General features: G+C 51.4%; 1 protein-coding gene across 1 annotated transcript; it reads right to left on the minus strand.

The window, feature by feature from the left end:
- Positions 1-521: 521 nt before the first annotated feature.
- LOC310893071 (sodium- and chloride-dependent GABA transporter 1-like) lies at positions 522-26,208 on the minus strand. Its single transcript, XM_083821594.1, has 14 exons — positions 25,616-26,208; positions 21,399-21,530; positions 20,640-20,740; positions 18,404-18,513; positions 17,922-18,054; positions 16,596-16,730; positions 15,866-15,969; positions 15,464-15,588; positions 14,278-14,390; positions 9,776-9,907; positions 8,950-9,052; positions 8,427-8,527; positions 7,463-7,630; positions 522-5,068 (listed from the first exon to the last, which is right to left on the minus strand). Exons 1-14 carry the CDS (start codon positions 25,851-25,853, stop codon positions 4,964-4,966), a joined length of 1,800 nt encoding a protein of 599 aa, XP_083677720.1. The 5' UTR covers positions 25,854-26,208; the 3' UTR covers positions 522-4,963.
- Between the last annotated feature and the right edge of the window lie 1,493 nt (positions 26,209-27,701).

Genomic DNA, 27,701 nt, shown 5'->3' on the forward strand with positions numbered 1-27,701 from the left:
GGCTGCCAGCCGGGCTGCGGCAGCAGCTAGCTGGGTGCCAGCCCTCCGGCGTGCCACGGGCAGGGCTTCATCCCCACCAGGACAAGCAGCTCTGGCAGGACTAGGAGCGACCTGATCCTGCAGCAGCTGTAACCGTCCAAGTGAAAGACAAAAAGCTGCCAAAGCCTCTGCAGCTTCCTGGGCTGGGGCAAATAAGGGGAGGAGAAAATAGGGCAGAGCTCTCCCGAGTGTAGGGAATCACCGCGTCTGAGTTTCCCTTCCCACTCTTTAGGAGAACCAAGCACAGAGAAAGTCTCATTGGAAACACTGCTGCGACCATGGCTTCTCCCAGCAGTGATGGCACAGGGGTCACAGGTGGGGCCGTACAGGTGACGTCAGTGCAAGCAGGAGCACAGGTTGGTCCCTGCCAGCCAGATTTCCGCCAGGGTGAGCAGGCAGTGTGCTGGTTTCAGCACTCGCATAAGCTTTCTGTGCGGTTAGGATCTGCCCCGGCGTTTCAGACACTTCTCACCTCTGTCTTTTTGCACGGGGAGAGCCTTGCTCAGTGAGGGCCACGTGGGCCCAGGCAGGATTATCTTCCCTTTAAAAGGGAAAGAAAAAGAAAACATCCCCTGGGATCTGACCTTGGCCATCACATCTTCTGGCATCCCCAGTGGAAAGGACACCCCGTCCAGCAGCTCAGGACATGTGGCCAGGAAAGAAATGTGCAAGGGAAAAGCAGGAGCTCTTATTAAATAGCTTGTTCAAAGATAAACCCCCGGCCATCTGTCTGCTTGCCCTAGAAGAGGCACTGCTCTAGTAATTAGCAGAGAGAAAGGCAGCAGAGACACCAAAGGAAAAAGAGCCCAGCAGCACGCTAACATTTCACGCAGGTCTGCCACGAACGCAGTGCGAGGAAGGAGCAGGGGGGAAATCGCAAGGAAAGGGAGCACACAGTGCCTCGCAAGGGCAGAGGATGCTGGCGGTGTGGGGCAGCATCCGCCCGGGGTGCACAGGATGCTCAGGGATGGTGCAATTTGGGACTCAGCATCCCGGGAGCAGCTCCTGCCATGGGGAGCCCCGGGGACGCTGCCTCAGGGTCCGTGCTGCCGTGGCTGGGACTCTGCCACCGAGCTCCCCAGCAGCGTCAGGCTGAAGTTCCCCATGCAGAGCTGAAAAGCCGCTTTAAAATGCAAATCGTGGATTATAATTCCTAATCCCTTCATTGACAGCAAGCGCAGTCAGGGGACAGAGATGTCAGCTCTCTTTCTCTCCTTCCTGCAGGACCAAAAATGCTTCAAGAACACATCGAAGTGTTGGTGCTGCAGGCTGGGCAGGTGGCAACCCGGGGACAGGGCTGGGGACATCGTGGTGACATGCCCCAGGCTGTGACGGCGGGGATGAGGGCAGCTGGTCCCCAGGGGCCATGGCAGGGACAGATGCCACCCCTGAGGTGCTGTGGTTTTGCCCCGTGGCTGGCTGGCAGCGAGCACAGTGTCTGGGGCTGGTCCCTGAGGCCCTGGTGAGGCTGGTGCTGCTTTCTTGGCAGCAGGCCGGGCTGTCAGGAGACATCTCCATCAGTGTCACGGCCGACAGGTATCGGTGCGGGAGCACTAACCTCTCCTGAGCGTCTCCAGACACGGATACTTCTCAGCTGATGGCACCGTGGGGATGATGGATGGGGGCTGGGCAGGAGCCAGCACTGCCCTCGGCACGCTGCCGTGGCCAGTGCTGCAATGGAGGTGCTGCAATGCCACCCCCTGCCCCCTGCCCCCTTTCTACCTCTGTCCCAGGGCTCCCCCAGGGGCATGGCGGGGACAGGCACCAGCCGTGGGGTAGCTCTGGATGGGGTGAACCAAGCCTGAGAGCCCAGGGTGACCATGTCCCCACCACCCTGCGGCTCTGAGCAGGTCTGACGTGGATGTCTCAGGCTGCCTGGGCCTCTGACCACAGGAACCACTTCAAAGATGCAGAAAGGTTGCTCGTCCAGGATGACCTCGTTTTTCCCTGCACAGCACGGCTGCACCCAACGCATTATTTAATGGGGAAGCAGAGAGACCACAAGCTACATGTTGGCCAGCTAGCCGAAGCCTTGCAGTGCCACAGGGCACCCGTGTCACGCTGTGCACGTTACACACAGCTTTGCACAACTGGCAGCCAGCTGTTGGGGCACATCTGGGAGAACGGCAGCAGGAAGAGCTCCCCCATCCCAGGGAGAGCATTGTGCCCATGTCTCTGGGGTACGTGGTACTTGAGCAGCATCGGAGCCATCCTGCCTTTTGCATCGCCCCTCAGCTCCTGCTGCTGCGGCAGAGGGTGGGGGCAACGGCATTCATTTTTATTTCTCACAGCCCTCGGGAAAAAGAGGATTTTGAAGGGATTTGAGCACAGCTCCCTAAATAGCTCCTTAAAATTAAGAGGTTTCACGGCAGATTATGGTAAGCGGCCGCCTGCGGCGAGCGGGAGGCGCCGGCAGGTGCTGGGGAGCCGCGGGGCAGAGGAGAGGCAGGAGAGCTGCAGGTGGGAGCAGGACCAAAGGAGCAGGATCTGCCCCAGGACGTGCTGGGGGCAGAAGGAGCAGGGAGGTGGCCACCAGCAGCCGCTGGTGGATGGCACGGAGCAGCCCTTACTGGGGACTGGGCACTGGGGCGTGGGGTGGGCTAATGGGGCCGGCCCCATCCCTGCCTTGTCACCGGGCAGGGGAGGGGAGTGCGGTGGAGGTGGGAAGGCTGTTCTGGCACTATGGGAGGAGAGGGGCTGGAAATGCTGCGGAAGGGTATCAGCCACTAAGGCAGAGCTCGGCTAAGGACAAATTCCTCTCTGCATGGCTACAAATGCCAGACTTTGCAGATCCGAACATTCACGGTGGAAGTGAAATAGTGCAAAACCAGAAAAGGCCACAAAGCCTTTCAGAGCAAGCAGAGCTCTGCAGGAACTGGTGGAGCAGGGTTTGAGGACCCTCTTCTAGCAATACCAAGAAATAATATTTCACTCATTCTGGTCCAAAGAGCAAGAGAAGACAGCTGGGATATATCAGTTTTGATATTGGGGTGCGTATGGGTGCTTAGGGACTGGATCCTGTTGTAAAAAGCTGAACTCCTCTGGGGGTCCCGAGCTCCAGCGTTCAGTGGGAACTGGGCTCACGGTGAGCGGCTGAGCAGGGAACAGTTGTAAGGGTGGAAGGAGGGGGCTGGAGAGGAGCTGGGAAGGGACCTTGTTCTCTGGGCCCTTCCTTCCACACCAGCCTGGATGTACAGCCCTTGTACAGCTGAGGTCTTCCACAATTTTAGGGTCTTGCCCAAGCATTGACTCTTCTGCCCATTACCCATGTTTGAAGCTCTCAATCTGCGTTTAAGGGGAGGGAGTGACCGGGATGCACAAGCAAAAGCAGGTTTCTAGTAAAGGACATAGCTGCAAAGATGAGAGAGCAGTGTCTGTTCTCAACGCAAATGCCCCTCTCAAAGGATTTGAGAAGACTGTGAGTTCCTTCATCACCCAGTTTATAAAGATAGGTGAAAGTGGAATAGAAAATTTCAGATACATAAGTGCCTGAAATCACAGGACAAGGAAAGATGACATTTCTGTAACTACCTGAGATTAATTGTGCTGAACTATGAATGCTTAGTTTTTGGCTTTCAGCTTTATGAGACCCAATGTGTACACCCAGAGCTCCCTGGTGTCTATCCATCAGCTGTGATTTTTTTGACACAAATATCCTAATGATGAGATGTGGGATGGGGCCTGGTCTCAGCTCGTGTTGCTGGAGGCTGCAAAAAACACCCCCAAGGCCTGATGAGGGCCGTGCACTCAGCGTGCTGCTCACACCGCCTTGCCCTGGGAGCCAGAGCTCTGAGGTGTTACAGCACCTACAGCAGGTCCCAGCCCGGTGCTGTGTGCGCTGCCTGTGCAGGCGCTCCCCAAGGGAAGTCAGCGCCGCTCCACGGGGGGAGCCTACTGCTCGCTGCATCCTACCAGGAGCTCCCGTCTTCCACAGCCCGGGGTTTCGGTGCTGCCACCTCCCAAAACAGGTAGAAGCCACGCTACCCGTGGGCACTACCCTGCGTCTTGCTGCCTCCCACCCGGGGACATAGCCAAGGAGGGTGCTTGGCAGGAATCGCCCTGTCCCAGCCTCGGGGCAGATCCGCACCATGCCAAAAGGTCTCCCCATGGCCCAGCAGACCGCTGGCCTCCACACAGAGCAGAACATGGTCAGCAGAGGAAACAGGACAAACACCCAGCAAAGGGCCCTCTGAACTGCATTTTAGGGTCGGGGGGTGGCCACTGCAAGCAGCTTCAAAGAGCAGGGCACTCCAGGAGAGAAAGGCTGCCTCTGTGCTCAGCTCTGGCTCACGGGGCAGCAACACCCAGAGACATGCAGGACTGAGATACAACACCCGTGAGCAGCACGTCCTCTCCTGATGTCCTTCTCCGGTTTTGGGGTGGTTTCCTATAGCTATTAGCATGCTGGACTCCTCACTGGAATTGGTTGTCCTGCTATGTCCCCTCCAACAATGCATTTGCTAGTGTTGTTTTACGCTACATCACTTGATAACCATCTGGGATTGTAACCTGGTGGCTTTCCGGGGCGACAGCACAGCTGTGTGCTATGGGACACTCAGTGTGGGATCACACGAAAAGGGAAGATGGAGAAGAGAGAAGTGGCGAGCGACCAGTCTAAGCTCTCTAGAAGCATCACCTCTCTCCAGGAGGAGGGAGCCTTGGGCACGGGCTGCTCCCCTCTGAGAGCCCAGGCCAGGACGTTGCACGATGAGGACGGTCACCGCACAGTGCCCTGGTGGCACCTCGCACAGAGCCGTGGTCAGCCAGGAAGGGGGGAAGAGATGCGAGGGGGCTCCTCCGCCAGGTCCTTTCTCCTCCTGGAAAGCCACCAGAGAGCCGGGGACAGCGAGCTGTGCCAGAGGAGCTGGAGGGGTGGCATGGCACGGGCAGCTACGGGGCAGGGCGAGGAGCTCCAGCTCTCCTCCTAGACGGTGGCATCCAAGACCCTCCCGTTCAAAGACGTCTTCGGCTGGAGGCCGTTCTCCTGCACCTGCGCCTCGGGCCGGGGCTGCGTCATCTGCTGCAAACGCTGCCAGGAACAAGTGGAGAGAGCTCGTCAGACGCTGACACGGCAGCAGCTGAGGGCTGGGACCCCCATCACCACCCTTGTGGTGGTCCCGGTGACAGCACAAGGGGACGGTGCAAATGGCAGGGGTTGCTCCTGCAGCACCGCTCAGCCACCCACTGCAAGCTGCCCTTGCTTTGGTGCTGTGCAGAGCACAGCAGCGCCTGCTTTTACCCGAAATGCAGGGAGCACCTTTATAACACGGGCACACTGCTACCAGGCAGTACCAGCTGCAAGCAGGAACAGGAGAGAGCTGTAATGTCACAGACTTCAGAGCAGACCCATTTTCCGAGTTCCCCTATTTTTTACAGCCAGGGTTTATTATGGAGCATTATTAACTAGCTGCAGCATGCTGACAAGGTCACGGTCCATGCCTCTGATGCAGATCAGACTCGTCCCCCTGCACAAACCTCAGCACCAGCAGTGATTCCCGTCACCCTAAAACTGATCAAATGAAAACTGTAGAGCAAAGTAAAAAGAAGCAAGAACCCAGGAAGATATGGAGGGGCAAGTCATTACTGGAGGCGTGTGGACTGAGCATCAGGAGTGATGAAAGCAAATGAATCACTTTTGCCTGTCAGGAAGGGACTGATGCTTCAAATTGCAAAAGAGAAGGCAGAGGAGGATTGAGCCTGACCTGAATAGGCTTCACTAAGTCAGGAAGAGGCTCTTTCCAGCAACGGGAAACAAGCTCCTACTCTCCAACACAGCTGAAGAGGCTGTTGCTGGGTGAAGTCCCTGAAATGTTCACTGAGCTGCTTCTGCCATTCATGGTCTTTTTTTTTCCCCCCTCGCATTCATGCTCGGTAGGATCAAAATGACTTGTAATCTTCCCTGTCTGTCATAACCACTTTATTCAGCATTGGCATCTAATTTCCCTCCAGCTTCAGCTCTATTACAAACTAATCCAGGATCTGTGCATATAAGAGGCCAAAAATTCTCTCCGTCTCTCTGACACACACACTCGCACGCACGCACACAAAAGCCTACTTTCTTCCTGCTGCCATCTGCTGCTTATTGCTGGATCTATGGGCACTGGGGAGCACAAGCCCTCGGTCAGAAGGAGTGGCGCTACTTCTGGGGGGACACAGCTCGGCGTGGGCTCCCCCAGACACCAAGACGTGCTATCCCCATCCCAGCTGGGAACGGGATTGAAACCATATCTGTATCTGCACACTTCCCTTTTTCCCCCTTTTCAGCTCCTATCACAAGGTGGCAAGGAGCCCTCTAAATATCTGAGAAAGGATCTGCTATTGGAATTGCATCGACCCAAAATCACCTGAGTGGCTTGAGTCCTGTGGTAACCTCAATGCTGGCCTCAAGATCAATGGCAAGAACCAAAAAATGGCCTCAGATGAGAGACCAGAAATGGAAAGCAGATCTGAGACATCAAACCCACCCATCCTGTACCTGAGCCCATCCAAACAGAGAGCTGGGAGGAAGAAGAGTCAAATCCACCTGCAACCTGACCTCAGAGGTAGCGAACCTGAGGCTGACCTCAGCCCAGTGAATCCAGCCAAAACATTTCCAAATTAAACATTATTCAAGATACGTCATCCCCTAAGTAAACTCAAGGGGTTTAGGTGGCGTCTGCTGGCTGTTGCAGCTGAGCTGTGGAAGTCGTAAATCAGCAGCACCCCTGCAGTGACTTCTTGTGCACTGAGCGAGGGACGTGGTGCACGGTGCTCTCAAGACTGAGCATCAACACTGTAATTGAGATCTTAACAGCAATCACTAGGTACGACATACAGAGACTCATGATTCACTGCTATATAAAACCTTGCTCAAATCACACACACACACAAAGAAGTTTTAAACAAGATTAAAGAGTTGCAGGTATTTTAGTTCCCGCATAAAATTCTGCCTTGCTTCTTATCCCCCTCATTCACTGACTGCCATTTGCAAAGCACATATCAAAAGATCGCTGTATGTCTCCGTACTAGCAGGTCTTAGCCCTGAGTTATTTCAAGCTCTGTGCTTGGAGGATGTTGATTTCTCTGCTGAGAAGTGCAAGGTAGACTTGCTCTTAGCCAGGGACTGTCGGGAACTGGGATTTCTCTGGGTTACTAAATTTCAAGGGTTTTTATTTTTTCTCCAATCTCCTCCGGGCTCCAGTGCCCAGCTGTGCTGGGAACTCCTCTCCAGCCAGCCCACGTAGCCAGAGGCTGGTCCGTGCCTTGGGGCTGACCCGAGCCTTCCTGGAGGAGGGGACGTGCAGGGCTCCTGCGGCACCCAAGTAAAAACTCTGGCACAACATACTTTGTCAGAGCAGTCTCTGTTTGGTTCTCCTCAGATCAGTTCAGCAGGAGGCTTAACTCTAAGCAGAAAGCAGAAGAGGAGTGGTGAAGCCATTCATACCTGCCGGAGAGTCCCTGTTGAGGTGAAGAAACAGTACAGCATGTATCCTGGAATCAGCACCATGGAGGACAGAGCCATGAGCCAGCCAACGCCTTGCCCCCACGCAGGATAGACGTATTTTCCCAGTGTCAGAGGGGTCATTTCCACCACGCTGAAGAAGAACACACCCTAGGAAAAGAGCGTCAGCCATCTCAGGTGAGGGAGTGCAAAATCAGAGGCCATCCATTCATTTTTTTCCTTCGTCATCCTCTTAGCTCAGAGAGGTATTACAGAAATCCAGCAGCTCCTTAAACTATTTTAGATGCTTTCAGCCCATCATCTCTTAGTTTTATATCATTTCTCCCCTGATTATCCTATGTGAAATGCTGGAACTGGAATAACCCTGGTTTTCTTCTGCACCAGACTGCTCAGATAAGCAGTGCCCCTGTAAGCAGTTCCTAACCGAGTCAGGAACTTGGTTACTAACTGGCCTCAGGAGCCTTCAGCTCCCTGTCACTGGCCTTCTCACGCCATTCCTTGTACTACTCCTGCTGGAAATGTGGGAACCAGCAAAGGAAAGTTTGCTCCACAATCAGCTATACTGTATTTGCTGGTGTCTTTTACTCTGACAAGGCTATTAGGCACCGAGGCAAGAAGCTGCAGCAGCTGAGAACCTTCTCCAGTACCAATAACAGCTTCTAAAAACAGTAAATTATTTGCTTATCTCTTGGTATCTCAGAAAGAACTGACAGCATAATTTTAGATTAAAATAATCACTCTGGATCTTTTCTTATGCATGATTTCCAATAGGCAGGGTGAAAGACGGTCTTGTATTACTTCGCCCATCTCAGATAAGGCTACCAAGCACATTACAGTTATGGACAGAACTATAGTGGATTGAGAACACAGTGTTTCCCCTATGGCCCATCCAAACTAAGAGGCCCGTCTGGATCCACTCTTGCAGATAGGTTCCTTCTGTTCTTACCAGGCAGACAAGAGGAGTAAAGAAGGCCCAGCAGATCTTCCACCAGATGCAAGGTTTGTAGCCAATCATTTCTTCGATGTTCCTGTAAAATCTGTTCACACCTACAGGAAGAAACGACTGTTGGAGAAAACCATCCATTCTCAGTGCCACAGTCATCACCTCTTCTCATGACAGAGCAAAGGCCAGCCACAGTGAGAGGGTGACAATGCTGTGGCATGGGAATGATTATCTGGAGGAGTCAGGAGATGGGGACACAAACACAGATTCAGCCTAGCAGCTTTCATGGTCCTGGTGTCCTCGGGAGGCACCAGAGGCCAGGACCCTAGGCATCTGCCAGTTTGTGCAGAGGTCTTTGTGGTGGCCTGGGGAAGTGAGATGACAGCCTCCTACTCCTGATTTTCTGGAGTTATCTGCCTGAGCTATTTTCAGTTGCAAATCTTTCATTGGCTTCACCGTCGGACGCTTTTGAAAAATCTCACTGTGCCCGTGGAGACAAGAAAGAAATAAGGTCTTTCGTGCTTACCATAACACCAAGAAATTGAGATGGTCTCAAAGAAGACAAGAAAGAGAAGACACATGCCACTGGCTGAGTAGTAATCAAAGAGCTTGAAGACATAAATGCCACCCTGAGGAGACAAAGCCAGGGTCAAGGAGCTTAGTTATAGATTACGCTTGACAATATCAGCCAGCTGCTTGGATTGCTACTGTTTAAACTGCTGGCTTTAATGTTAATTTCCTTAGACAGCAGAGTGAGCACTTCAATGTTTCCACTGGAATCAGGTTCCCAGAAGAAAAACCAATGTGCTCCTGCAGACAATTAGCCAGCTTGTTCTGGCATGGCCAATGGTGAGGAGAAAACCAGCGACTCACTAGGCTTTCTTATTTTTCTCTGGTTTAGATGGAGCCACTTAATTTAATCTGCTTGCCCCTCCCAGGAGCTTTGCTGCTTTGCCTCCTCACAAACCTGCAGAGCTCCACAAGTGGTCTGAAGACCACGCAGCCCCGACGTCCACACACGTGAACCTTGGCTTCAGACCCAGAGGTTCAGGGCCCCAAGAGACTGGTTCATGTTATCTTAACCCTTTGCACCAAGCGTTCCTTCAGTTTGGGCTTTTCTGGCCTGAGCCCTTACTGCAAACAGAAAAAGAACAAACCAGGCCCCAGGATGGTGGTGACAATGGTGGAGGCATCCTAAGTCACCTGAGACGTGGCAGTGATGATAAGCTCGTTTGTTCAGCACTAGGATGGCCCCCATGAGTACAGTCACTTCTCCCCAAGCTTTTGATGCTACTGTGATATGCAAAGGTGCCTGGAGAAGTGCCAGGAGCAGAGGTACAAGCTGTCTGTACCTGGGTGATGTTGGAGAATCCAATGAGGTAAGAGATGAAACAGACTATCGCAATGAAGACCTTCTTCCTGGCTCTCAGGATGTGAGGATACTCATCCATCAGGGCTGTAATGAACCCCTCCACGGTGCAGAACTGTGGCAAAAGATATACACCAAGGACTTGTCTGTGAGTATCTGAGCCTGACACCACCCCCACCTCCATTTAGCCTCAATGTTGAGAGCCTCGTTTCCTTGAGTGTCATCTCCAGACACTAGAAAAGCAGGCTCTGCACAATGTTGATTTTCATCATCTTCTGAAAGTGCCTCTCTCCCTTCACTGAACATAGAGGGAATTAAAAGGACTGAGCTTAAACGCCAAAAATTAGCTGAGATATACCTCCACCTTCTGCCACCCATGGAAAGCTTCCTCTTTCCTCCCCGACTTCTCGAGGGCCACCCATCAGTGCCCCGCTCCCCGAGCTGCCAGCCTGTCCGTCGCAGCAGTGTGTCTGTCTGCTGCTGGCTTTATCTCACTTTTCAAGAGCACAGTACTTTAAAAGACCGTCCTCACCGCACACGGTCTTTCTAGAGCTGGAGGCACCTGGCTGGCTCGTGTGGTGCTGTACCAGGCACAGCATGCTAACGCTGCCTGCACCGCGACACCTAAAGAAGTCCCCATGAGTGTGACCTTCCCGTCCCGTGGCACGAGGGCAGTTTGTATACGGGCAGTGCATCCTTCCCTCCTATTCCTTGTTACATTGTGAGAGTCACTTCTACGTCTCACTCCCAGAAACCACTGGTAACACACAGCTCTCAGAGAGCACATCACACCTGTAGCAAAAATACTGGGAAGCTTATGAGACCATTCCCCTGGTCACCCTCAGTAAGTGCATAAGCCAGTGACAATGACAGATCCTTCATTGCTCTTGGGTGTCAGGGACTTCTCTGTCTCTGGGAGGGCGCTCTAGAACCTGAGGGCATTTATAGATTTAGATCTGAACAGGGAGACAAGAAGAAAAAATAAAAGAAAAATCAGTGGAGGTAGGGGTAGAGATGCACAGCCTAAAAAGAGCAGCATAGCACTGGAAAAATCCATGGAAGAAAAGCTGGGTGTCTGAGTCATGCCTGCTGCTGGGCAGGGACAGTGGAAGAGCTCACGTCCTGTTGGTCCTGGGGCACAGAGCGAGGCAAAGAGCAATGTTTCTGCCCAGGGTTTTATCTGTACATGGTGTAGTGTGGAAGGCTGCATCCCAGAGAGCCCAAGCTCTATTGCTTTGACTCAAATTTATAATGAACTAAGCCTTTTATGTTGGACAAGAGTGCTATTAAAGCATCCTTTGCTGTTTGGGCAGGGGTTGAGCTGCCTTTATACTCATCGACAGTGAGCTCTGCATCCCCATCCCACCCAGCTCGCTGTCTGGAAGAGTCAGGACTGAGCTGGCACCACGGTGTGAAGCGCCAGCATGACAAAAACAACCCTGTCGAAAGCTATTCCTTCCACGTGGCTGCATGGCCAGCGCTGGGCAGCCTGGCACCAGGCAAGGCAGAGAGGCTGGGACCAGGGGGAGAGGGTGGATGTCATGGGTGTCCAGCTAGCTAGGCAAAATGGGGAACCAAATGGTGGTATGCTTTTTTTTTCTAGCCATAAAAGAGGCAGTGACCTTCATACTGTTCACTGAAAATTGCCTCGCCACCTCATTGCCTCAGGCTTGGGAGGTGGTGCAGCCACTGGGGCTGGAGGAGGCTCAAATTCCAGACCTTGCTTCCCTGTCCGAAATTCCCAGCCCACACACTTAACCCCAGACATGCGGCCAGGATGAATAGGCACCTGAGGGAAAGCACCCTGCTTCCTGGAATGATGGGTGTCTGGTCAGTGTTGTGCCTCCTGGACTTCTTTACTTCACCTTGTGTGTGCACTTGTGCAGGCAGGTGGATACACGCACATACACGTGTGCGAGCACACTTCAGTCTGCTTTCCAAAAAGCTCCATTTTATTCACTGTCTCTAGCCACAATTTTTAGCCCATTCTGTTCTTCCTCATGCTTCTCTCCATGATATTGTTTTTCTCCTAAAGATCGTATTCCGAATCACCTCTCTTTTGCTCTTTTTCCCCTCTTGGTGCTTATTCACTACCCAAGCTGCTCGGCCCAGTGCCGCATCCTCCCACAGTGCCAGGGGCTTGCTAGCCCCCCGGCCACGCCAACCAGAAGGAACCCCCTGACCCAGCCAGGACCAGGGCCTGGGGGTGGCTTAACCACAGCTGCCAGATGTGCAGCGGGGAACCCTGAGCGTGGGTCTGGCTGCTCTCAGCAGCAAATCCTCACAGATAACCTGCGAGAGGCGGCCTCACATGGGACAGATGCGGGCTTGCAGTCACAAGGCTTGCTAGCTCCCTTGGGGAGAAAACGCCTGACCTGGAAATTGGTAGGTTAAAAGAAAGCATTAACATATTATGCAAGAGAGCTGAAGCCGGGGTAGATCAGAGGCAGAGTGAACATGAAGGACCACGAGCAGCAATTGGGGGCACGGCTGGGAGGTGCATGTTCCCCTGACGTAGGTCACTGCTCTGCTCATCGCGCTGCAGAGGAGAGGATCACGACGGCAGGGAGGCGGCTGGAGCTGGGCAGCATCTGCAGAAGGCTCTCTGCTGAGATCATGGGCACGGGCCCACCTCCGCCCACCTTTTTTTATTTTTTAATGGATGCTTCAAAACGCATGTGCGATTGCAGCCCTTGTTGAAGCCCGTGCATGTTATTTGTTTTAGATGCACAGGCTGCCGCTCTGTAAATCGCGCGTTTGATTGACTCAGAGCTCCTGCGTGCACACAGAAAGCTTCTCCCCATCTATTTATCTGCGCTTTTTTAAAAGCCTGTTTTCTGTTTGAAGCTTCCTCCCCCCCTGCTCCTCCTCCAGGCAGTGATAGCCCCCCACAGACTGCCTGCCCTCTGAGACTGGCTGGCAGAGGGGACCTGGAGAATTTCAAGTGGTATTTGAGAAGCAAATGCAGCAAATAAATTCCACACTGTGCTTTGAGGGCTTATTGTCATATCTCGAACTATTTACTAGAGCTGAGTGAATAATCCATGGAGAGCAATTTTTATTTATTTTTTTTTCTGTAAATGGAGCTTCTTTTGGAACATTTAGTCATTATTTGAAATTATTTGCCAATAATGTCTGTGGTCATGCAGCTGTGAGCTCCATGATGTGTTTATGGGAGTGTGCCATAATTGAAAACCAGGTCTGGCTGATCATATTTTCTTGGAAACCAGTTATGACACTTCAGGAATATGTCTGATTCTGAACTAGATTCGGGTTTATGAAGGCTGCATGTAATCTGGGAGAGCATCCATTTTGTGCCAGTGGTTTCCACTGCAAGGAAAGACCATGCAAGCACAGGAGAGGATGTGACAGACCAAAAACACGCTTCTGAAGGAGCCTTTGGTTTTAGTGCACTTCCCACCCCAAAGGGTTTACTTCACTGGGTAGCTACTTTTATGCTGAATTAACAGAAAGAAAAAAAAAAAGTATCATCATTTGTAAAAAAAAAAAAAAAAAACAGAGAGCCCATGCTGTTTTGTCTGGGGAGCCTTTCCCAAGGCACGGCTCCCTTCCTCTGCCAGGAGCCTGCTCACTACGAAGCTGGTGAGAGAGCTCAAGCAGCACAACACTCCACCTTGTAATTAACAGAACTACACTTGTTAACAACAGTGCCAAAATACTGCACCGAACCCCCATCACCACGGGGGAGCCCTGCTTCAAACACCACATCACTGCTTTTCTCAGTGCAACCTGCCAATGCCACAACAGTGTGCTGCAGTCTGGCCAGAGACTGGTACGTGTCTCACAGAGATGCTCCTGCCAGCTCCTGGGAGTGGAAAAGTTGGGGACTTTCTACCCTAGCCCATGCCAGTAAGCCAAAGTAGTGGCATTTTCTTGGCAGTGCCTCACCAGAGATAAAGTTTGGTCACTGTGCTCCATGATACAGTAAGGAAATCCAAAGCACACAAAATTAGCTTCTCAAAAAATACCAAGAATAGCAACAACCACAAACTGTTATCGTGTGGACACAAAATGAAACAGTTAATACTGATTTCCCTTATTTTCCATTCCCTGTCAGGCCACCTGGCAAGACCAGGGCACACTGTGCCCAAACAACAGCACCAACACTTCTCTAGGGCCAAAACTCATTCTGAATGGAGAGCAGCTTTCCAAAGATACTCCTACAGGGAAGTGGTGATCATCTCATAAGGCTGGCTGGTTCTGCTGGTCACTATTGTGTTTTTAAATGGCAGCAGGACCATGACTGGTGCACTGGGAGGTCAGATACCACCACGCTTGCAGTGTGTATGACCGTGTTAGGGAAAGAGTGCAGGGGGTGATGAGCACACAGGAGGTTTTGTTTCATGTAGCTGAGTCTAAGAAAAGACCCTACTCATCACTGACCCAAGGCGCAGAACTAAAAACCACCATCATGTCCAAAAATATCTCTGTATCTCACCCCACTTTGTCCCTGGGTTGTCTCACCTGACTGTCCAGGCCCAGCATCATCAACATAGAGAAGAAGAGGATGGACCAGAGCGGGGACAGGGGTAGCTGTGTGACCACTTGCGGGTAGGCGAGGAAAGCCAGTCCAGGGCCTGCGGCAGCGAAAAAAAAGATGAGTCCATGTTTATAATGCATTTGGTGGAAAGTCTGAGTGACAAGCAACAGTGAGGGATAGTCAGTGATGGCAGTTGGGAAGTGCAGAAATTTAAGACAGGAGCTAGAACAACATGAGCCTTCACCCGTGACACACCAACCCTGTGGGGTGAACAGTGGTGGGATGGGGAGGCATCAATGACTGAAGAAATGCTTTGCCTTTTCTTCTCCTGCCAGAAAGAAAGTCATCAAATCACTGCTACCAAATAGAGCTGGAGTACTTTGCTAGGGAAAAAAAAAAAAAACCACAAACAAACAAAAAAACGAATGAAATTCAGAGCTGGATATAACTTTCCTGATATCTTTTTTTTTTTTTTCCTCCCATCATAAAATGCTGTTGCTTGAGATTAAAGCTTTCTCTGGGAAAACAGCAATTTCAAAATATGTCTTTGGGCAAAAAGACGGAGTCCCATCTAGGTTAAAAAATATTCTGAGATTACAATTTTTAAATTTCACATGGAAAAGGGACTCCAAGTTTTGATCATACCTACTGAGAACATAGGCAATGCGTGAGGAGCCATCTATTCTCCAAGGAAGGTTTCAGAAAGCAAGCAGCCTAAATATTTCACTGTAGCAAAAGCATATAAAACTTCACCACTGAAAGGAGGTGAACATTAAAAGCAGACGGGGATGCCCCTGGCAGCAGGAATTGGTGTGCAATAAACAGCAGCCACAGGTGCCTTGGACCCATCTTGGTGGGTGGGCATGCAAAGAGGGTTGCACGCTTGGCTTGTGGACAAGACAGGAGCATCCCGTGTTTGAAGTGGTATTGGTTACACCAGTAAAAGTGGTGTCATTACACCAACGACAGAAAAAGCTCTGGTACTCTGTACATATACAGTGCAGAAAGGTTTCACAGGAAAATATTAAGATCTGATTCTTCTCCATTTTAACTCAGGGACAACCCCTGAGTATCGAAGTAGAGAAATACAAGCCTGAAGAGGCGATGTTGGAGGAGTAGGGATGAAAACACAGTCTGTGCCTTATTAGCAGCACTGCTGTGACTGCTCACCTGAGGAGGCGAGCTCTGAGATCGACTTCTTCGTGATGTGCGACATGAAGCCAACGATAGAGAAAATAACAAATCCAGCGAATACGCTTGTTGTGGAGTTTATACAGCAGACAATAATAGAGTCTCTGCAAAAGAGAAAGTAAGAGAAGAAACCAGCTGCAAGACCCTACCAAAGAGGCAAGAATCAAAGGGTGGGCAAATGGAAGACTAAACCTTCCCCCTAGGGAGATGGCAGCGTGCCCCTCAGCTGCATGGTGACACAGGGGGATATCAGAGGTCGGGCACCCAGACTCGCTGTGACCCCTCCATGCCCACAAACACTTGGGGCAGAGGGGCTGTGGGATGGTGGCTGCAATGCTTTGCTGTGCCCACCACACGGGGACACAGGAGAACCCAACAGACCTGTAGACATTGTTATGGAAAGTGTTGTAGCTCCCCAGCGCGATTAGGGACCCCAGCCCCAGGCCGTAGGAGAAGAAGATCTGCGTGGCTGCATCCATCCAGACCTGTGGAGGAAGAGCCAGCTTTGAGCCTGTCCTGCACCGTGTGGCCAGCTGGGCGGGTGAGGCCCACCACCACCCGACCTCTGGGTAACACAGCCCATCGTTCCCTCCCTCAGGGGCTGGCCTCCACGCTGCAGGCAGCTCCACACGGGGCCACTGAGGGGGCCGGATCCAGACTGCAGGGTTGGTGGCTCAGCCATCCAGCACGCCATCACTTCGCCATCTAACACTTCCAAGAATTGCTGTTTTGTTCCCTGTTGTGTTTGTGCTGCTCCTGAGCTCCCAACACCAGTGCCACCACATCATCCTCTCCCTGGGGACACCAGAGCAGGGCCAAATCACCAGCCCAGGGTGATCAGGGAAATGAGGCACTCCTGGTGCAGAGGGGAGGCTCCTTTATTGTGGTAATTTCTCACTTAAATATCACTTAATTACAAAACATCTGCTGCACTCATTTTCCGCCCATTAAGGACCTGAGTTTTGCCTCAAATTGTGAGGGTTGTGACAACTTTAATGGGGCAGCTATTCTGTTTCATTTTCTATTCCTTCTTAAATTATTCAAGGGAAGATCCCAGGGAACACTAACAGGGAGATAGCTGGGATGTCAGAGCTCCCAACAGGCTACCAACCTCGGAGTCGGAGAGCTTCCTGAAGTCAGGCGTGAGGTAGAAGAGGATGCCCTCCTTGGCCCCCGGCAGCGTGACTCCCCGGAAGAAGAGGATGAAAAGCATGAAGTAGGGGTAGGTGGCTGAGAAATACACCACCTGCGGGAGACACAGTGGGAGAGAGGCCATCAGCCATTCCTCTTCCTACCCATGGTGACTTTGTGGCCACTGCGTCCCAGTCTGAGGAGGGACAGGGTCCCCATGCGTTGCCACTCTCAGCTGAGCCTGTGATCACAGGGAGAGCAGCCCGCACAGTCCCCAGGGAAGAGACCGGCCAACAGCTTCCCTGTGTTTTCCATCTCCCGCTCCCATGTAAGTAACATTTCTGGCTGCTTCTCTCTGCCAATGACACGCAAGGACACATTAATCGCAAAAGTAGCAGGCGAAATTCTGGATGGATTGCCCAAAGACAAGGGAATTGCAGGGGGATAAATTTAGTTCACAGAAGTAATCCTTTAAGTCATTGCATCCTTATTTTGCAGAGCTAAAGCCGGTGTTCCTCTAGTCCAATGCATCAAGAAACATTAGCCATCTTGGCTTTCTTTTCAGCAGTGTTTCAGAGAATCACAAGCACGTGCCGTCCCTCAACACGCAACAGCAGTCAGTGGGGCTCTGCTGCGGCTGCGTAGCAAAACCCCATCCGAGAACCCCCACAGGAGTCAACAGTTGAGGTGACCTACCTCTGAGGTGCTTCTTTCTGATCTTCCCTCTAGATTATTCCTTCCATAATGCTGCCCCTTTACAACACGCTGTGCTCTAAATAACACACCTCAGTATCTCAGCATCACCGTTTCACTAAACTAAGCAATTACCTCTCTGCTGTGCTGGGCTGAAATGCTACTCAGTGAATAACCATATGCTTCTCATCTGTAAGTCTCCCACCAATAACTAAAGGGCAGCAGAGAAATTTTCAATCCAGGCGGTGAGGGTTTTTCAGCCCACAGCATTTTAAGAGACCCTGATTTTCAAAAGGGGGAGCCCAGAATAGACCTCACCTTCTTGAACTGTCCTGAGGTGGGTAGCATAAGTCATCTCTGAAAAATCTCTTCCCAAAACCTTCAGAGAGACTGAGCGCTCAGACCCGTGACTTTTCAGGGAACAGTTATTCTCTGTGCTTAGACTGAAAGTTACCATGAACACAGTAGCAATTTTTTACAACCGTGTAAGGTAAATGTCAAGAATTTAATAGCATCTACTGTGATTCTGCCTTGAAACACCGTAACTGTAGTTATAGGCACTCAGACTAAATCGAGGCTGGAGGACATTTCGACAGTGCCAAACCACACGTACCTTGCCTGTCCACTCCACGCCCTTCCAGATGGAGAAGTAGACCAGCAGCCAGGCCAGGGCCAGCGTCCCGGCCAGGGGCCAGCGGATGGAGCCGGGCTCCCCCAGGCCCCCAGACATCTGGTGCATGTTCCTCCTAGGGGCGGCAGAGGTTGCGTTAAAGGGAGGCCCAAGCCTTGGGGACAGAGGGGTGGGAGATCCCGGAGGTGGCTAGAGAGAGAAGGGCCAGGTGCAGGCATGCACAAGAGCCTGCAAAACCCTAGGGGAACCCAAGGCTCATCATGAGGGGCTAAGGGAAGGAAAACAGATGCAGAGAGGCCATTACCCTCCCTATTTATCTGACTACACATCACACCCCACGCCCATGCCCACCCCAGCCAGTAGCTGGCTTTCCAAGGCCAGGACTTGACAGGGAGGGCAGCAGCCCCAGCTGGCAGGACGGCCGTGGCGAGGGAGAAACCTGGTGTAGGCAGCTGTGGACGTACTCCCAGAACTCGGTGACGGCGCTGGTGAGGTTGGTGGTGTCCTCCAGGGAGTAGTTGGAGAAGCAGCGTTCGGTGTTCCAGGCGTTCCCGCAGCTCTGCCACGGCAGGTCCTGGGGAGCATGCATGTAATTAGCACCACATCTCCGGCAAGGGGTGAAAACTGCCTTCTTTTAAACTGCAAACCCATTATTATTATTATTTTATTTTTGCAAAGAGGACAGGTGGTTCATCTGGATGGGCAGAAGCCTTGCAGCCAAAGGCGTTAAATGCTTTCCAGAATAACAATGAAGTGTGATGCAGGCTTTTCCAGGAAATAATATCAAGACATGATTAAGGCAATGTCATAGCTCTAATAAAATGCAGCAATTCCCTGGATAGGAAGCAATTTCCAATTAACTGTTGGTAATTAATAGCTACTAATTAAAATAGCTACCAGCGGATATTGTGTTTATAATCACTACAGCTTTTGGCTATTTTCACACAACAAGAGGTTGGAATTTACTGCACAAAGGATAAACTCTGTTTTGTTCCTTATCTCCTATTTATACCAGGCTCCAATGTGTAAAAAGCAACGTGGCATTGAGAACTGGGGGCTAAGGGCTTGTCTGTATGAATAAACTGTTGCAGCATACGCTCAGGAGTAAACGTGAAGCGCAGTAGTTATTTCGTGCTGTCCCCTCCCCTGATTTTAAGCAGTGCAGAGAGGTTCTTGGGATATGTTTACACCGTGGGCAGCAGCGTGACGGCAGCACACCGTTGCAGGTTGAATGCAATCAGCTCTGGAGCTGCAGCGTCACGGGCTGTATGAGCACACAGGGCAGCGTGCCCTTGCCACGTAGTGCCATGGCTAAGGGAGCCCAGCTTGAGCAGCTCAGACACATCCCCACGTGCAGCAGTCTCATTTCTCCAGCGCAGAGCAGGCACGTCCACAGCACGTAGATGGCTGCAGAAGGACTACTCTGGATGATTTCCCTTTGTTGATTAGGCCTCGGGCTCCAGCTCGACAAAGCCTTTGGGAATACGTTTGTGTTCATTCCCATCCATCCATGAATGCAGACCCCATTAAAAAATATTATCTGTGTTTCAAGTGTTTTGTTGCACCAGTGCCTGTAAGCAGAGCCACACAGCTGCCCTTCAACCAAGTGGTTTGCATGACAGAGATGCGGCACAGCTCTTCCAGGAGGGGTGGGCAGGGAGACTTTTTTGCTGCTCTATTTCCTCTGGATCTCAGAGGACAGAAGCTGCACAAGGCAAGCTGTGTTCCTTGTTCAGCTTCCAAATACTCCTAGTCAAATTTAGGAGGGGCAGGGGTCATGCATCAGCCTAGCTTTTTGATTGGCATGTTGGGAAGCATCTCAGGTGAAAGCAGACACCTGGAGCTGCTTGTGGAGACACTGACACTGCCACCAGCCAGGTCTGTGACACCTCAACAAGCCAAGGACACATCCCAAGATGCATCCTGCCCAGCCTTTTGTTCATTTGGGAATCCCTTGAGGGTGTACTAGTCATCCACTGCTGACAATTTTGTTCAGGACCCAGCAGCCTACAGTGAGTAAAGGCGGTATAAGTGCAGCTGGGCATGCCAGACAGAACATTTTAGCTGAAGTGTTAACAGACATGTGAAATCTTTTGATCAAACAAACAGTGCAAGTGGTTGTACAACCTTTGTAACAGCAGTTCAGGCTTATAGTTAAATGAAAACCATCCCATTTGAACCATAGAGTTGATGTCTTTAAGGCTGCAGGTTGCTCAGAGAGCTAAGGGTGCTATTCCCAGCTGCTGGGCCAAAAGACCCAGCTACCAAGAAATTAACATGGGGTGTTCACATGGAAACCTTGCATGGTAAAATATCCTGCTGCAGGAGAGGAGACCATTATATACCGCAATGCTGAAGTACCTGTTAAGGGATAGTCACAACCTGATATCTAAATGCTTTCTGAATCATGTTCCAAGCAGAAGAAATTCTGGGGATTTCATTTATCAAGAGAAGTGTAAATGAGGACTAATTAAGGTCAGGACCTTAGATAAATCCCATGTAATGAGAACATGTTGTAACAACACACAGCTGGGGAACGTGCAGCTCTTGGCTTCACACAGCTCCAGACGTACAACAGAGACACAAGGTGGGTTTTAAAACACACAAGGTGTGTTTCATGGCATGAGCAACTCTTCCCTATACAGCAGGGAGTAAGGACTGCACAGCCAACACCACACCGCACAAATGCCTGTGACTCACCGCAGTGAAAGAGTTGAAGAGATAGTAGAGAGACCAGGCGATGATGACAATGTAGTAGATGTTCAGCCAGAAGGAGAGAACCACAGCTGCCAGCCCCACTCCTAGGAAAGAAGGCAGAGAGAAGCATCAATCCAGGTCTCTGGTGCCCATCTGAGCTCCTGGGCACCACAACAAGCTTTGTGGCAGAGCCAGAAAAAACATACACTGTGCCTTCAAGTGAACTGGTCAGCAAGGGAGGCTTATTCCCTCACATTTCTCACCCACTCATTTCCATTGGGTGAAAATTTCAGTTTGCTACAGATACTTTAGGGACAGAGCTCCACAAAAACAAGATCTGGTCACTTCCCCAGCAGAATCTCTCCTTCCCATGTCCAAGGCATTTCTAAATCATCATTTGTTTCCAGAAGGCTGTGACTCCAGATATGGCAGCAGGTCCACAAACTCTATCTACAGCCTTCCCAGGCAAACAAGGTGAGCCCACATGGGGGGGCTAGGGGCAGGTCTTCTGCAGCCAGAGCCCCTGCATCAAGTCCTTGTTGCTCTTGAACAGCTCTGTCACCACACAGGACTGCTTAACTGCACGGTGATGCTAGCAACTCCAGGCTTCATGGTCAAGGACAGCCTGATAAATATAGACGGAAAAAACTCTGCTGACCTGGCATCCCACCCCAGCTCCCCAGGGATTTACTTCCTGTTACCATTAGAGGACTTTTTTCTGTAGCCACGTGCCACCACCTCCACAAACTTACAGTACAGTACCTTTAAACATGGGTGCTAATTTCCAGACCCCCAGTCCACCCACAGAGGTATACTGGCCAAGAGCAGTTTCCAGCAGGAAGAGGGGAATCCCAGCAAACACCAGCGTCAGGAAATAGGGAATGAGGAAGGCCCCTGAAAGAAGGAGAAGTGTTATCATGTGTCTCCCCATTTTACCAAGAAGTAAATGCCTCCAGCTGCTGTTTCTCCAGCAGCACCCACACGACGAAGAGCAGACTTGCTCAGAGGCAACAGCTGGTGTTGGTGAGTTTGGAAAGTCTCCCACTGAGAGCACCACAGCCTTCCCCTTATGTAGTCGTACCACTGTGGGTATATGTATCTCATATATATATATATACACTACATCATAGCCGTGTGACACCAGTCTCACTTAGTTGATAGATTCTTGGGTGCTGCTAAGCCCGAAGTGACAATGAACCCAAATGCCCAGGTACTGACATTGGTAACTTGTTCTTGTGGGTGTTTTCTGTCTTACCTGCAGTGACAATTCTTCACCTTGGGGAAAAGGGCACGGGAATATCTGGCATTGACCACCATTTTCTTTGTTTGCAGCTGTTTCAGTCTTTTAAGGAAACTATGGCTAAGCCTGTATTTGCTCTTCTATCAGCCCTGTATACCTCGCCACCCTTCTCCTAGGCTTTACCCTTAAAGTCACTGGTGAAAACATTATTCCTCTCTGTGAATCCTTTTGGAAATCCTCTTGCCACTAGAAGGGAGGCAGTGCAGCCAACCAGCAGAGATATTACTTGCACACCAATATTAGAAGAGCAAATACAATAGATGAGCCTCGCCATGTGATTTGAAGGCTGTACATGTGCAGATCATCTTGACTTCTAGGATTTGGCACAAAGCTCACTTTCCAGCTTCCTTGTGCATGTGCTGGAGCGTACTATTGTCCCTGAGGAGGACAAAGTCTTGCAGAAGATACCAGTGGGATATAGAGAGGGGGACACTATGCACAGCAGCAGCTGGCTGTGTCCAGGGTGGCACTGATGTCTGCACCAGCTGGAGGGCTGAGCTGTCAGCCCATGTCTTCTTCTGCAGGTGTTATCAGGGGAGCAAACACGGAGCCAGCCAGCAGAGCCACCTGCAGAGCTGCAGCCCAGCTTGTGCCTGGCAGAGCCGGGCTCCCTCAGCTGCTCTCCGAGGGCGGCGAAGCAGCGAGGCTGTTGTGGCCGCTGGCCTGGGGGCACCAGCTGAGGACGCCTGCATGCCAAGCGGGGAGCTGAGCCCAGCTGGGAGAGCCGGGTGCCAGCACCCGGCGTGGGACTCAGCAGGGGCCACCGTGCAAGCAGAGCTGGCAGCGGGTGGTGGGGAGGAAACGCTGCAGGCCAGCAGCTCGATGTCTGTCAGCCTGAACTGCAAGCTGGCATGCAAGTACAGGCTCTCGGCTCCGACAGCAGCCTGGTGAGGAGGAGCCAACAGCTCTGAGCATGGCAGCAGGAGGAGCGCTTCCCACACAGCATCCTACCCGTGGGACAGGTCCAGCCCCAGGAGCTCTGCAAGAAGCCAGAGGCCATGGATGCTGCCTTGGTGCCATTGCAGAGCTTGGGGACCGAGCTTATCGGTGGACACAGTGTCTGGCTCACTTCTGTGCAAGCAGCTAATGAAATCTGGCCACTGCCTGGTCCTGCATTTTTCATCTGCAGCAGGCCAGGAAGGTTTGTAAAAAGTTTTATTAGACTACTGAGAAAGAAAATAAACCAAACCAAACCAACAAAACAAACAAACAAACAAAAACAGATGAACTTTTGGACCCAGGTCAGTTACCCTGGCTTGACCCAAAAAAATAAAAAAAATCTAGAATTGGGGAAAATCTTCAAGCCAAACTGCAGACTTGAACTGAGGGCTGTTGGCAACAGTGCTACTCTGCAGGACCAGGTTCCCCAGCAGGCACTGATAACACTCCCAGGGGCTGTACAGCCAGAGGTGAAATCAGTAGGGAATTTCTACCTAAAATCTGCATGCCTGTGCCTCACTATGCAGCCCCACATCCATCTGCAGTCTCCATCTATCTCCTAATGCCATACAGCAAGGAATTACAATTAATCTTTAAGCCAGTGAACACTGCCCACGAATCAGTTGAGCATTACAAGCTGTTATGTGCCTTTTCTTGGCATCTCAAAGTGTAAATGAGAAGTTCATGATGCTTATTTAAAGAAACGTTCCTCTCTCAAGTTATTCAAGCTCAGGATCTCATAGACAATTTTTAGTACCTACTGAGCCACATTTAGAGTCAATTTAGAGTCCGGTAAAATCCTTTTGACATCAGAAGGACTGCATGGAGCTGAGCATTAGTCATCGCTGGGCTCATCCATCTGCGTGCAGAGCCAGCAGGGAGCCCGGGCATCTCTCTGGATGAAGCCTGCTCCATGCAGTGGATGGGGCTTGTATGGGGCTGCCATACCCAGGGTGAATATCCCCTAACTACATGCCCATTTACAATGCAGAGCAAATCAGCCACGAGCTGATACAACGTGATGGCAGTAAGATGACAATATTTCCATCCAGTCCAATTGTCCTGTGTGCGATGGAAGCAGCCTGCGCCCTGCACAGCAGACATGCAGGATGCTACAATTAGCATCCTGCCCTCTGCCTGCTCTGCCGGGGCCGTGCCCAGGTGCTGCCCACTGGCTTGCCATCAGATGCAGCATGACCCTTCCTCACTGCTCACCGCCAGGGACCGGTGACGCCTGTGTGCGTCACTTCTGCCTCTTCCAGGCATCAGCCGCTCGCTGCTCCTTGTTGCCAGCTGTGGGCACAGCCAGACCGGGATGGAGCTGGAGGAACAAGCAGCACAGGCTGCCACCAGCTGCACAACCCAGCAGGCGAGGCAAGGCATGAGAGCAGAGGTACCAATTCCCCCATTTCACCTGCGCAGTGTTTTTGCTGGCAGCTGGCTGGTCCCTCAGCATGCCTGCAGCTGCCAGGTCAGAGGTTACCCCACCTGCCTTTGCTAGCACTAATTACAGCGGTCTGCACCTCTGCTGCACCATCCCTCTTAGGATCTCAGCTGGCTTTATAAATCGGATTGATTTTAGCTCAGAGAAACCTCTCACCTAATTATAGGTATCACCATCCCAACCTTTAAATGTGAAGAGAGGGGCAGCATAGATACGGTGTGTTTGGGATCATGCAGCTATCACAGGGCAAAGACTGGGAAGCTTTGTATGAGGGTGGGCACCACGGCCTGGTGCCAGAGCATGGATGGATAAACATGGGAAACCTGCACCATGGCTCCCCTGCACAGACCTGGATGATGCCCACAAACCTCATTCAGCTCAGCCACTCACTTGTACCTCCCTGCGAAATGACACACCAAAATCAAAATCACCCTGTCAAAATGGATAACTGCCTGGTCTCCCACTGGGACTCACTCCACAGGCTTCAGAGAAAGGGCCATGATTCCCCTAAAAGCCACAGAGTTACACAGGCAGAACACTGCAGGTTCCCAGAAGGGAAGGAGAAGGTCCACCTACACCCCCTATGCCAGGGACAGCCGGGGTGGGCTGGAGACAAGAGAATTCATGAGAACTGGGAATGAAGCAGGTTTTGAAAATAAAATTTGAGGCAAAAAGAGAAGGAAAAAGGTGAGGAGAAAATAAATGAGAAAAGGAGACCCTCAGAGCAGCATGGACAAACATGACCTTGGGGATGAGGACTCTGGGCAACAAAGAGCTAAGAAGGAAGCAAACACCAACATGGGAAGGCTAATGTGACGATATAATTATATGTACAGCCTGAAAGGTGAGGCGGAGGAGTTCAGACTTGTGGAGAAGTCTGAGGAATGGCTCAAGGAGGTGAGCAGCATGTTAAGGAGGAAGGAAAAGTTATTTTACTAATAAGCAAAAACACTGAGAGAGGTGGGCATGGGGGAGGAGAAGAAAAGGTTGTCTGCGCTATTGATGTCAAAGCAGCACGTATTCCCCCCCACAAAAGCATCGCCATGCTGAGGTTGAAGATACAGCACCATTTTACAGAGGCAAGCTGAGACACAAGGGTGTGTTTAATGACTTGATCCAGGTCATGGAGAAAGTCTGTAGCTGGGGAGGGAGATGACCTCCCACCTGTCTTGATTTCTAACCCATTGCTGTTTCCATCTGCCCAACAGCCACTTGTACAGACCCATACCAAGCCAGAGCCCAGCCAGGGGGCAAGGCTGCTCAGAGGTGAGTGCAGACACTGTGCGTTTCTCTCACCTCCTCCGTTCTTGCCGCAGAGATAGGGGAAGCGCCAGACATTGCCCAGCCCGATGGCATAGCCCACGCAGGACAGCAAGAAGTCAAATCTCCCCTTCCAGGAGCCTCTGTCTGGGATCTCTTTCTTCTTCTTGGTGCTCAAGGCTTCAGGGGCGATGGGCTCCGACTCCTCCAGGGCTGCCTGCTTCACCTCAGAGGGAGAGCTCAGCTCCACAGAGGTGTTGTCCATCTTGCCCATGGTGACTCAGATGTACGGCTGCTTTTGCTCAGGGGCTGGAGGAGCAGAAAAGGCAGCCTTGGTCCTGGCCAAGCTCAGATGAAATGGGAAGTGCTGGGCAAATCTCCTGATGAAAAAGTGAAGAGAGAAGTTACCCAGTGTTAGTGTGTCATGCTCAGGGGAGAGCCTCACAGGGCTGAGGCGGACCCATGGGGTTGACTCATGCACATCAGGGCAGCCTCCCCATGCCTCCCTGCTTTCACCAGACGTAACCAGGAGGGAAATTTTGCTCTACTGAGGAGCCATGGTCACACAGACTGCTAACAGCGGACTCAGACCTGGTTGTTATCAGCATATAGCAAACCCCTCGTCTCTCTTCTCCTCCTCATCCCAACGCTTGCTCTGTGAAAAGCTCTGGGACCAGTGTGCATGTGGGGACACCCCAGCAGTGTGAGGTGCCTGCAGGTGACCCACCACAGTGCAGTCCAGGCAGAGAAGTATATTTGGCATGTCCATGAGACAGTGGACAGAAGGGCACACCAGAAGTACCACATCCCTCATGTCCAGGACCCAAACCTGAGTACACAGAGACACCTGAGATGGTGTGGCCCAGCCATCCATGCATGGCTGTAACCACGTAGCTTTGCAACAGCACCTCCACTATGGACACGTGCTGCTTTGCTACTCATTGCCCTAAAAGACGGATTTTCATGAGTACTTTGTGGAAGTACCCCTGAAGGCATCTAAGCAGGCCCTTGGAGCTGTGCTGTGCACCCTAATAGGGTTTCTGAACAGGGCCCAGGGTCTACATGCCAGGTCAGAAGCCATGTGGGTTTATGAGGCCCAGACAAGGCAGAGATGCCCAGCTGAGGGAGAGAGCAGCCTTTGCAGCACCTACACACTCCCCAGCTCCTTGGAGCATGGCAGAGGGATCTATTCTGGGCTGCACAAGGTGGCAGTGACTCAGCCATGATCACTACAATACCTGGCAAGGAAATCCCTGTTCGGTGCCTCCTTCTACTCCCTGACACATGTGATGTTGCACTCACCAGATGATGATCAGGCGATGCTCATGAGTAGAATCCACCAGGATTTTCACCAGAACTGAGGAGCTACCACCTCAGTTCGGGAAATCCCTGAGCTACAAGCTACTGGAGGCTGAGGGGCTCTTCCAGGGAAGCACTGCTCTGTACTTCTCCTGGTTGTTTCCTTTCCCCTCAGCATCTGCCCTTGGCCAGTGCCGAAGATGGGGCCTGGGGCCAGCATGGCCTTGGCTCTCACCCAGGCCATTTTCTGTAAAAGTGAATATAAGCCTCCAAAAGGGGCCATCATGGTAGCCAGTGCTACAATCTCCCAAAAAAGTCTGTTGACAAAAACCTTGCCAGATACACAGATCAGAAATAAATGTCAAGTGGGTATATCAGGAAACAAAAGCATACTATGAAGAGGTGGCATAGTCTAGTAGTCAAAGCTGGCCTTACTTGAGCTACTTATTCTTGCCAGTCTCATCTAGTAAGCAAAGAGTACCCATTTGCCCCACAGGATACTTGTGAGTACTCACCAACAGGTGTTTCTAAAGCTTTCTGAACAGACACCTTCCCAGCCAGGCTGAACAGCAGCATCGGATCCTGCTTACTACAAGTGACGCCCTGCGACTACAGCAGATGGATTTCCTTCCTCCACAGAATTTGTCACAGAGGTTAGAAAAACTGCCAATTGCAAAGAGAATGGCTGAGCCAGAAAATAACTATAATTTATTCTGCTACGTCAACAGAGAAGCCAGAATACTCCTTGCTGCAGAATAAAGGCTGTAAACCAAAGCCCTCTGAGCTTCAAAGCCAACCCAGAGCCACACAACTCCTTTAGCCC

The sequence above is a fragment of the Anser anser genome (genome assembly GCF_964211835.1).
Source record: "Anser anser genome assembly, chromosome: 1".
Taxonomy (NCBI): Eukaryota; Metazoa; Chordata; class Aves; order Anseriformes; family Anatidae; genus Anser; species Anser anser.